At 29.8% G+C, this 12,213-nt stretch overlaps 1 protein-coding gene across 1 annotated transcript in view; it reads left to right on the forward strand.

Annotated features, from left to right (window-relative positions):
• The window catches only part of LOC111683091, a 34,069-nt gene extending 26,906 nt beyond the window's left edge, over positions 1-7,163 (forward strand). Inside the window, 13 exon segments of the mRNA XM_046948849.1 lie at positions 2,190-2,391; positions 2,570-2,859; positions 2,917-3,746; positions 3,891-4,046; positions 4,113-4,411; positions 4,478-5,126; positions 5,545-5,750; positions 5,815-5,958; positions 6,031-6,211; positions 6,280-6,396; positions 6,455-6,578; positions 6,644-6,795; positions 6,861-7,163. Of these exon segments, the coding sequence (XP_046804805.1) occupies positions 2,190-2,391; positions 2,570-2,859; positions 2,917-3,746; positions 3,891-4,046; positions 4,113-4,411; positions 4,478-5,126; positions 5,545-5,750; positions 5,815-5,958; positions 6,031-6,211; positions 6,280-6,396; positions 6,455-6,578; positions 6,644-6,795; positions 6,861-7,085 (3,575 nt within the window). The 3' untranslated portion in view covers positions 7,086-7,163.
• Positions 7,164-12,213: the final 5,050 nt, after the last annotated feature.

A 12,213-nucleotide genomic window follows, 5' to 3' on the forward strand; every position in this document is an offset into this window, starting at 1 on the left:
CTAGTCTATAGTCTAGTCTATAGTCTAGTCTATAGTCCTAGTCTATAGTCTAGTCTATAGTCTAGTCTATAGTCCTAGTCTATAGTCTAGTCTATAGTCTAGTCTATAGTCTAGTCTATAGTCTAGTCTATAGTCTATCTATAGTCTAGTCTATAGTCTAGTCAATAGTCTAGTCTATAGTCTAGTCTATAGTCTAGTCTATAGTCTAGTCTATAGTCTAGTCTATAGTCTAGTCTATAGTCTAGTCTATAGTCTAGTCTATAGTCTAGTCTATAGTCTAGTCTATAGTCTAGTCTATAGTCTAGTCTATAGTCTAGTCTATAGTCTAGTCTATAGTCTAGTCTATAGTCTAGTCTATAGTCTAGTCTATAGTCTAGTCTATAAGTCTAGTCTATAGTCTAGTCTATAGTCTAGTCTATAGTCTAGTCTATAGTCTAGTCTATAGTCTAGTCTATAGTCTAGTCTATAGTCTAGTCTATAGTCTAGTCTATAGTCTAGTCTATATCTAGTCTATAGTCTAGTCTATAGTCTAGTCAACAGTCTAAGTTTATAGTCTAGTCTATAGTCTAGTCTATAGTGAAGTCTATAGTCTAGTCTATAGTCTAGTCTATAGTCTAATCTATAGTCTAGTGTATAGTCTAGTCTATAGTCTAGTCTGTAGTCTAGTCTATAGTCTAGGCTATAGTCTAGTCTATAGTCTAGTCTATAGTCTAGTCTACAGTCTAGTTTATAGTCTAGTCTATAGTCTAGTCTATAGTCTAGTTTATAGTCTAGTCTATAGTCTAGTCTATAGTCTAGTCTATAGTCTAGTCTATAGTCTAGTCTATAGTCTAGTCTATAGTCTAGTGTATAGTCTAGTCTATAGTCTAGTCTATAGTCTAGTCTATAGTCTAGTCTACAGTCTAGTCTATAGTCTAGTCTATAGTCTAGTCTACAGTCTAGTCTATAGTCTAGTCTATAGATTAGTCTACAGATTAGTCTATAGTCTAGTCTATAGTCTAGTCTATAGTCTAGTCTATAGTCTAGTCTATAGTATGTAGTATTGTCTATAGTATGGCATCACAAATCACTTAAACAGTGTTACTAATTGTTCTTTTACAAAACGCCACACAAAATGGTATAATACGCTTTTTTAATTGAAGCAACATGCTGGAATTATTTGCTCGCAAACTGTTGATAAATAGTTTTTGTAACATATCCCAGTTTCAGCTCTTTGACTTTATGCTAATTTCCAAAGTAATTTTTTGTTATATCATTTAATTTTTTTCTTCTTAAAAAATGTTTATATTTAAACTTACACAGGAATTTAGTTTTAAAAAAACTCAATTTTGCAACATATATCACATGGCTATTTACATACATATCTGCTTGATTTTCTTTCCACTGTAGCACACAAGTGGATGTTAAATTTTCAATTGAAATTTAATAGATTTTATTTATAGATAGATGCCAATAAATAATTCAAAATGTTTTTAATTAGTTTATTTTATATTTGTCGTTGTTGTTGTTGATTTCCATAAATTCCATTTTTTTTGGATTAAGAAAATTATGCAATTACGCCTTAAACGAAAAGAAATAAATTTAACGCCTACTTCTTTTTTAAAAACTTGTATTTTTTGGTCAAATTTTGCTAAATAAGTAAATTTGTTTAATATGAAAAATATTGGAATAATGTTTAGCCAAAATGGAGAAACTGCAGTAAAATGACGCAGTGACAGAATAGATAGATAGATTAGATAGATAGATAGATAGATAGATAGATAGATAGATAGATAGATAGATAGATAGATAGATAGATAGATAGATAGATAGATATATAGATAGATAGATAGATAGATAGATAGATAGATAGATAGATAGATAGATAGATAGATAGATAGATAGATAGATAGATAGATAGATAGATAGATAGATAGATAGATAGATAGATAGATAGATAGATAGATATATAGATAGATAGATAGATAGATAGATAGATAGATAGATAGATAGATAGATAGATAGATAGATAGATAGATAGATAGATAGATAGATAGATAAGTAGGTAGACCCTGCCCATTTCAGCAAGCACTTTGTTCCAAAAGTTAATTAAAATTAAATCACAATTTATTAAACATAAACATTTATTATGTTTTAATTAATGTCACATGAGAAACCTGATCAACACTTTTACTCTTTCCCTTTTCTAGATTCTTACAATCACTTTAAAGAATCTGGCAAATCGAGTGATTCTAGTCTATCCAGCATACATGGCTATCGCCGATTCAATGATGATCATATAAGCAGCGGTGTTAGTGGTGGTGTTGGTTCAGGGATGGTTGGTGGCACAAACGAAAGTTTAAGAGTGGGATCATTACAAAAACATCGTAGTCGTAAAGAGGGTAGTGGCAGGTAAGTGTTCAAGGGGGGGGGGGGTAACATAAACAATTGAAATAACTGATGTTTATTCAATTACTATGCGACTGACTGTGTTGGCAATTATATGTGTGATCACGTTTCTAAATTATCATTTGAAACATAATTTATCCCCAATTTTTTTTTTATTATTTCACACCCCTCTAATACCTAGTTTTGATATGCTGCAAGAGAGTATTAGTTCTCATAATATTCCACATGTCAGTAGTACTCAACGTCAGCATCGTTCCAGCGAAATGAGTTCACCAACAATGCATACGCCCCAAACGAAAAAGAAAATCTCACCGGATGCTCATCATTTGCAGCAATATCCCCAACAGCAGCCGACATTTAATTCACAGCAACGTTCGTTGGTGGGCAGTGTTGGAGGTGGCAGTACTACGGGCAGTGTTGGCAGTAAGTCATCAACATCCACGCGACAAACTATGGAATATGGAGGAAGTGGTGAGTTGTTTTTATTTATATTAATAAAAAAAATGATTGAAAATATTTTTCTTTCAGAAAGGGAACGTGATTATAAGGTTTCCTTGGCTAGATCGGGTAGCTTTATGTCATCTTCTATAAATCCCTCTGCTGCCGGACATCACAGCAAATCTTATCGCCGTTCCGCGGCCGAAACTGCCAATGGTGTTGTGGGTGTTTCACCTGCCAGCGCTGCTTGTATAGTGGGCGGTGGTAATGGTGGCAATGGAGGAGCGGCTAGCGATGATTCTATGCATGAGAAATATTTTAAATCTGTGGAGAATACGCCTCTCTCACGCCGTCGCCACACTACCACACCCAAAGGCTCCAGTGGAGCCGCTAGCGCCAGCAGTGGTCATGGCACTGGAGGCAGTGCTGGCAGCAATATGAAACATTCTAGTGACTCATCACCCCAGAGTCCCATAAGTCCACACAGTAATAAAAATAAACCCCTTAAAGCTTCCCCTAACATTATGGGTGAACGCGGTACACCCATGTTACATTCACCCGGAGGCCATTCCACGTGTTCGGGCCAACAACAGCCTTCATTATCTAGTCATTCGCATTATAAACAAGATTCTTCTTGTAGTTTAGAATTATTAAATTTGGATCGTTTATCGCTGAGGGAAGGAGGTGGTGTTAGTGGTGGAGGCAAAACCACTTCGCCACATTTGAGTGATATTACTAGTCACATAAGTGGTTCGAATAATATTACTTCAAAGAATTTTCCTTCTTCCGACAACATTGGCATGTTGACTCATTCCTCTAGGGGCTCAAATGATTCGAGAGGTAAACACAAGACCTCTACTACTGGATCATGGTCTCAACATCAGGATAATCGTTCTCGAGGTCATAATTCTATGAGTTTGGTAAGTCAATTATAATTACAAATCCAAATTTTAATAAATTTTCTGAATTTTCAACATTCAATATTCAAAATTGTATTTCAAATTTAAAAAATTTAGTAAAATGTAAAAGTATAAACTAACTATCTATTATCTTTTAATCATCAGGACAAACAGTCACGTCATTCTAATGATTATTATCCGCAGGATAATAAACGTCATTCTCGCAAAGCCAAAGATAGACATCAACATTTACAGGCCGATAATAGTGATGTGGAATATGATAATGGTAATATATCGCCTTTATACAGTAATTGGGATTCGGTAAGTTTTATATATTTTAACTGAAACCATTTCAAACTCTTTCTGATTGCAATATTCCCTTTACAGGAAATGCAAGAACATTTATTGCCTTTAAAACACTATATTATCGAACAGGCGAAGTTATCGGGGCGTTATGTATTCGGTGATCCCATTGACTCCGATTCCTATCATTCGGACAGCCAGTCGGAGCAATCGTTGTCGGGACATGAGCCCGATAATGAAGATTCAGATGGCGGTTCGGATACACATGGTGGTTATTTAGAGCACAATTATGGTATGATTGAAGACTATGCTAATATGGGTGATAGTGTCTCATATTATGCCTATCAATATCCACCATATGATCCAGCTGCCAGAGAAGATATGTAAGAAAAAAATGTAATAATAAGAAAATTTTAATTTTTATTAAAACATCTCCTTTCAATTATTAGCTCCGACAATGTGGAAGCTGTCTTAGAGGGTATAGGTTCCGAAATGAATTCACAAAAATCAAAGCCTTCTTCACGTTATCAGTACTATGATACCGCCACTACACATACACCTTCGACTTTTAATCAGCAACAGTCACAACATCATTACAACACCCAACAGCAATCCACACATCATCATCATTCTCCCCAGCAACAGCTGCCACAACAACTCTATTCAAATGCTCCACCATTGCCACCCGGTCATCCTTCATCCTCTGCCTCTCATCATCACTTGCAATTAGACGGTTCTGCCGACAAATCGAAACAATCTCAAACATTACCCTCACCCAATCGCCAAATTTCACGCATAGCACAAAATTCTCAAGACAGTGGCACTGGCATTGGTGGCCGTTTACCCATGCCACCACCGCCACCACATCCCTATACCAAAGATGGTGAAACGTCGAATATTGTCGGTGGCAGCATGATGCGTCGACCATTGCCACCGCCTAATCTTAAGCCGACAATACAACAAATCTTTCCACCTAGCGAAAGGGCTCCTCAGGGACTGGGGGGTATACCCACGTTGGCTTGCATGAAGGAATGTGATATTGAAAAGTTTGCGGCGGATAATTTAAATTTACATTCGAAGGGTATATTTCGTAAAAAGGTAAATTGGATTAAAAAGTAATTTAGACTAGACTATAAACTAGACTATAAACTAAACTATAGACTAGACTATAGACTAAATTATAAACTAGACTATAGACTAAACTATAGATTAGACTATAGACAAGACTATAGACTAGACTATAGACTAAACTATAGACTAGACTATAGACTAGACTATAGACTAGACTATAGACTAGACTATAGACTAGACTATAGACTAGACTATAGACTAGACTATAGACTAGACTATAGACTAGACTATAGACTAGACTATAGACTAGACTATAGACTAGACATTAGACTAGACTATAGACTAGACTAGAAAACACTATTGACTAGACTACAGACTAAACTAAATATAGACTATAGATTATCTTTCTATATATATTTATCGATTTCTTTTCATTTTTTTCTAGTCTTCCGTACGTGACATGTTAAGCTGGACATCGGAGGCCATAAGTCGTCCCATGTTGGCATTGTCACGTGATAAAACCGATAAGAAAATTGCTATAGAACTCTTTAAATTGGTGCAAATCTATATGGGTGATCGTAAGGCCCGCGCCGGCATGAGTTTAAATTCGGTAGCCATAGATATAATAACAGCCGCTTTGCCACAGCAACAGTAAGTGGAAATTAATCGCAAAAAAAAACCAAAAATGTTTACTAAAATTTCTCCATTTCTTAAGATTACGAGATGAATTGTATGTACAGCTATGCCGTCAGACGACAGAGAATCCCAAACGAGAATCTTTAATCCGAGGTTGGGAACTAATGGCCATTTGTTTGTCTTTCGTACCGCCTTCAATAACATTTCAGCCGACTTTATTAAAGTAAGTTTTGTAATTATATTTTACATACAAAAAACATTTGTTTTATTATCTCGCTTGCTTTCTATTTAACAGTTATGTCAATCGCCATCGTGACACTACTTATGCTATATCATTTCCCGAGGTGGGCAAATGGCCCATTCACGTACAAATATCTCACTATGCCACGGTGTGTTGTAGACGTTTGGATCGTATAGGCAGTCATGGACGTAAACAGGCTAAAAAGCCGACAGAAGATGAAGTGGAACAGGCTAGAGTAGGTTTTCTTATTATTAATATATTATTCTAGGGTTTTATTCAATTTTGTTTGTTTTTTGTATCTAGAATCAAATTTTACGCAATAGCATGTTTGGTAATACTTTGGAGGAGGTTATGCAATTGCAAAAGGATAAATTTCCATTCCGTAAATTGCCATGGATACAAACTACTCTATCGGAACATGTAATTTGAAAATAATCTTTAATATAATTGGATATATTATAAGTTTTTGTTTTTCTAGGTTCTACAACTAAATGGCAAACAAACCGAAGGTATATTCCGTGTGTCAGCTGATGTTGATGAGGTGAATTCTTTGAAAAATCGTTTAGATCGGTGGGATGTTCCTGAATTTAAAAATACTATGGGTAAGTAGCAAGTTTATGAAGCAGTTTTGTTGAAAATTTATTAAACTTTTTTATAATTTCCTTAGATGCACATGCACCAGCTAGTCTTTTAAAATTATGGTATCGCGAGTTATATGATCCTTTAATACCCGATGAATTATATGATGAATGTGTAAATACCGAAGATCCGGATAAAGCCAAAGCTATTGTTGATAAATTGCCAGAATTAAATAAATTGGTAAATTGTTTTTAAATAAAATATATAATTTTGAAATTTAATTTAATGTTTAATGCTTTATTTAGGTCTTAACCTATTTAATACATTTCCTACAACAATTCTCACATCCGGATGTGGTGAGTGCCACCAAAATGGATTCCTCTAATTTGGCCATGGTTTTTGCACCCAATTGCTTGCGCTGTACATCGGATGATCCGAAAGTTATATTGGAAAATGCACGAAAAGAAATGTCATTTATGCGCACATTAATCCAACATATGGATACAACGCATGTAGCCAATTTGGTGTAAATAGTTTTAAGAAGTTATAAAAGAGAAAACAAACACACACACATACACACAAATAAACAAACCAACATATTTATTTAAACAAAAAACAAAAGCTAAAATTAAAACCAAAGTATTTAGATGAAAGTTTAACAACAACAACAACAAAAAAATTAATAAACAAATGCAAAAAATTTAAATTTAAACAGTTAAAATAGTAAACAAGTAAATTATACATAAAATTTTATTAAAACTATACATTTACTTGCTGTTTTGTGGACTTTTTAAACTTTTAAAATTTTGTTGTTTTTAAAATTTTTTTTTAAATTTCTATTTTCTAGTATTGACCGGTAAATGTATAGTTTTGTTTTAGTTTAAAACTTTTAGATTAAACTAGAATTATTTAAACAATAGTTTTGACAAAATAACAACAATTTCTATCTTATACTTATTATACTTTTTTAGGTGCCACCAAGTTTAAAATCTACTATAATTCCAAAAACCAAAGGCAATTAAACAATTTAGTAAATTCTAGAAGATTTGGTGATAGAGTAAGCATTTTCTTTCTTCCCATTTTCCTACAAGTTTTGTAGTTTTTTTAACAAAACTGTTAGTTAAAAAACTGTTATACAACCAGATTTTCTAAAGAAATCTGTTATATATTGAATCCTCTAAATAAAACAAAATATTATACTTGATTTTTCTGAAGTTTCTAAAGTTATAAACATATTTTTTCGTAAAAAAACTGTTATACAAGTATGTTTCTCCAGTAAAAACTGTTATACACAAGTTTTTCTAATAAAAACAACTAAAATACAAATATTTTGCTGAAAAAAAAACTATTATACACAATTTTTTCCTAAAGAAAAAACTGTTATACATAAATTTCTTTGAAGAAAACTGTTATACTTAATTTTTTCTGAAGTAAAAACTGTTATACACAAATTTTTCAAAGAAAACAACTATTATACCAAAATTTGTGTAAAGAAAAAACTTTTTTACACCAGTTTTTCTTAAAAACAACTGTTATACATCAATTAATCTGGAAAGAAAACTATTATACCCCATTTTTTATCATTAAAAACTGTTATACACAAGTTTTTCTAAAGAAAAAACTGTTATACAACAATTATCTAAAGAAAAGCCCTGTTTTTTCTAAAAAGAAAGAGAGATTATTTTTCTTATGAAAAAAACTGTTATACACCAGTTTTTGCAAAGAAAAAACTGTTATAAAACATTTTGTCTACAGGAAATGCAGTTACATTACAGTTTTTCTAAAGAAAAAACATTAAAACGACAGGTTTTCTTAAGAAGAAAACAGTTAAACATAAATTTATTTCAAGAGAAAAGTGTTATACTTTAGTTTTCCTAAAAAAATCGTTATATAACTGTTATACATCATTTTTTCTGTACAAAAAAGTTTCTGTAGAAATTTTCTAAAATCTAAAAATGAAACTGTTATACACCAGTTTTTCCAAAAAAAAAACTGTTATAAAACATTTTTTCTACAGGAAATGCAATTATATTACAGTTTTTTCTAAAGAAAAAACATTAAAACGACAGGTGATCTTAAGAAAAAAACTGTTATACATAAATTTATTTCAAGAGAAAATCGTCATATAACTGTTATACAAAATTTTTTCTGTTTTAAGTTTCTGTTAAAATTTTCTAAAATCACATAAATTTCCCCAAACAAAAAACTGTTATACATAAATTTCTCTATAGAAAAAGTTGTTTACCAAAATGTTTCTATAAAAAATATAGTTTTATATACATTTTTCTAAGAAAATAACTGTTATACAACCAATTTCGTAGGGAAAAACAGTTATACTTACTATTTTCTGAGTTATACATTAAGTTTTCTATAGAAAAATGTGTTATAGACAAAGTTTTCTATAGAAAAATAAGTTATACACAAAGTTTTCTATAGAAAAAATTGTCATACTTTAATTTTGTATTAAAAAAATGTGTTATGCACAAACTTTTCTATAGAAAAATGTGTTCTACTCAAGTTTTCCTATAAAAAGAATGTGTTAAACTTGAGTTTTTTTATTGAAATATGTTTATACACAAAGCTTTCTGGGAAAAATTGATCGAATTTTATTTGGTAATGTTATTTCTAAAACAGATATCTTCGGGTTCCAAGCCTTGTTTAATTATTTCAAAATTCTATAAAAATTAAAAATTTCGCAGACCTCTCTTATGTTATACATAGTGCCTAGAAAAAAAGAACCATGTATACGATGTGTAATACAAAAATGTGGTATAAATTATTGGGCTTATGGTGTCCCATAAATATCCAGCAAAGTAGAGTTAACATCACTATTTAAATTTTTATATAAGACCTAGTTCACACTGAGAAACTTTTGTTTAGAAACTTTTGATTTTATGTGTGACAGGAAGAGATGGTTGATATTTCTTTCTCCCACACACAAAGATCAAAACAGGTCTAAGTGAACGTCCACACCAGGAAACAAATCAATGCAAATAACACGTAGTTTCTGAAACGTTTCTATGTGTGGACATTAAGGAAACTTCAAAAGAGAATTAAGAAAAAGTTTCTCATCAAAAGTTTCCTAGTGAGGTCTAAGAAAACTTCAAAATAGGGTTGAAATGAAATGTCAACTTTTTGCATTTTATGCAAAGTCGATTTTTCAACATTTTTTATTTAGTTAAAAGTCGACTTTTAGACTTTTAGTATTTTATAAATAGTCGACTATTTGGCTTTTTTCGATTTTTTTTAACTTTTCCACATTTTTCCGAAGTTTTGAAATTTTTAGACTTTTTTTACTTTTAGACCGTTTGACTATATTCGACTTTTTTCAACTATTTTTTTTTTTTTACTTTTTTTCCGACTATTTTAAAGTTTTTGACTTTTTCCACTTTTTTAAAATTTTCGACTATTTTTGACTTTTTTCTACTATTTTCGAATTTTCGACTTTTTCCGACTTTTTTCGACTTTTATTTACAGAGTCGACTCTTTCATAGTCGATAGTCGAGTTAAAAGTCGATTGTTCGATTATTAAAAAGTCGATTTATAGAAGCCTACTTCAAAAAGGGTATTAAGAAAAAGTTTCTTAATGTGGACCAGGTCTGTGTTGACATTAAGAAAACGTTGAAAGAGAATTAAAAAAAAGTTTCTCAACTTAAGTTACACTGGCATTAATTTCAAAGTTTACTTTCAACTAAATCCTTCTTTGACTACTATTTGCTATATTGCCTTTAATAAACGATAATTATAAACAATTTTATTTATTTATAACAATTAATCTCCCTTTAACTTTATACTTCAACTTTGATATTAGGAATTTCAAATTTAACACAATTATTAAATATATTTAACAATATTTTGTTTAATACTAAAAAAAAAGAAAAAAATTAAATAATATTATAAACAAACGATATTCACAATTTTTTATACCTTAAAAATAAATAACAAAAGATTAATAATAGTAAATAAATGAAAAAAAAACTTACTTTTTTTTGCCTAAATAACAAAAAGAAAAATTAACAAAACTCTATACATACTCGTATATAGTATTTAAACAATTACACAATACATACATATATTTATATAAACAATTTTTACTATATATAAAAAAAACTTAAAACATAATTATTATATTAAAACAAAATAATAAAACTTTAATTATAAACTTTAAACTTACTCGAAAAAAAAAATATTTTTATCAAACAAGAAAAAAAACCAAAATTATTTTTAAATTTTACTTTTAAAGAGAAAATCTTCTAAAAGATTTCTTTTTTTTTTAATAAATTTTTGTGTAATTATAAATTAATTTTTATTTTATAACATTTTAATCATTATTATTGCTATATTATTATTATAAATATTATTTAAATTTATTACGTTTTATTTATGTTTTATTAAAATTTAATTTTTTTTGACTTTATAAAATATTTATATATTTTTTTTCAATTAATAACCATATTTTCATAATTTTTAGTAAAAAAGTTAGTAAAGAACTGAAAACAACTTAATTATCAACAAATTGTCAAAATATCAACTACAAAATCAGCTTAGTTGACATTACTGTTTATTAAAAGTCAGAGATGGAAACTGCTAAAGTATTCTCACACCTTCAGTACTAGTTTTTTTTAATTCAAAGAAAGAAATTTATTAAACTGTCAATATACTCAAAAACTTTTTTGCATTTTTCCCTTCCCCCTCCTTTTTCTCTTAATTTTCTTTACAGTTTATTGTTAACAATACAATACAAACATTTCCCAAAACAAATAATTTCCAAAAATTAAATTCTGTGTAGTTTTAGTTAAAAAAAAAAAATCAAAAATATAACTAAATCAAACCCTATTAAAACCGTAATATTTAAAATAAACAAATGAAAAATATTTAACAAAACTTAAAAAATGCATAAAAAAAAACAAATTTGCAATTACAAGTCAATAATAAATAATAATACAAACAAATTATAAATATTAAAAACCAAAACAAACAAAACACCCAAGCAATCAAAGAAATTTTGCAAAAACATATACACAAACAACACTTACACAAAGAATACTCTAAAAAGAAATTAAAATTAAATATATAATTAAAGCAAAAAGAAAATTATATATAAAAAATAAAGAAATGAAGAAATGTTAAAATTAAAAAAACAACAACTTATTATTAAAACAAAAACTTTAAAAATAAAAATAAATTAAAAGAAAAAAATAAGACACAGAACAATTGGTAGCAGTAAAAACGGAATACAATTGTCAGCAAGAACAACAACCATACAGAAGAAAGTATATCGATACGTAAGAAAACTAAAGCAATAATTTGTAGCAATATAAACGGGAAAAAATTGTCAGCAAAAACAACAACCATACAGAAGAATGAAGTACGAATTGAATTTTGCAACAAATCAAAGGGTAAGTGAACAATTTTATTTTTTAATTTGCGTTTAAAAACATCTCATTTGTCAACACCGTTTTATAACTAACTGTTCGATAATGATGTCATTTTTGATATGACACTCCTCCTCTATCAAATAACTAGTGTTGCCGTTGTGTTTTTTTTGTAGTGGTTAAGTGCCTATAGGCAAATAGATAGATAAATAGATAGATAGATAGATAGATAGATAGATAGATAGATAGACAGGTAGATAGATAGACAGGTAGATAGATAGAT

This window comes from Lucilia cuprina, chromosome 4, assembly GCF_022045245.1.
Source record: "Lucilia cuprina isolate Lc7/37 chromosome 4, ASM2204524v1, whole genome shotgun sequence".
Classification (NCBI taxonomy): domain Eukaryota; kingdom Metazoa; phylum Arthropoda; class Insecta; order Diptera; family Calliphoridae; genus Lucilia; species Lucilia cuprina.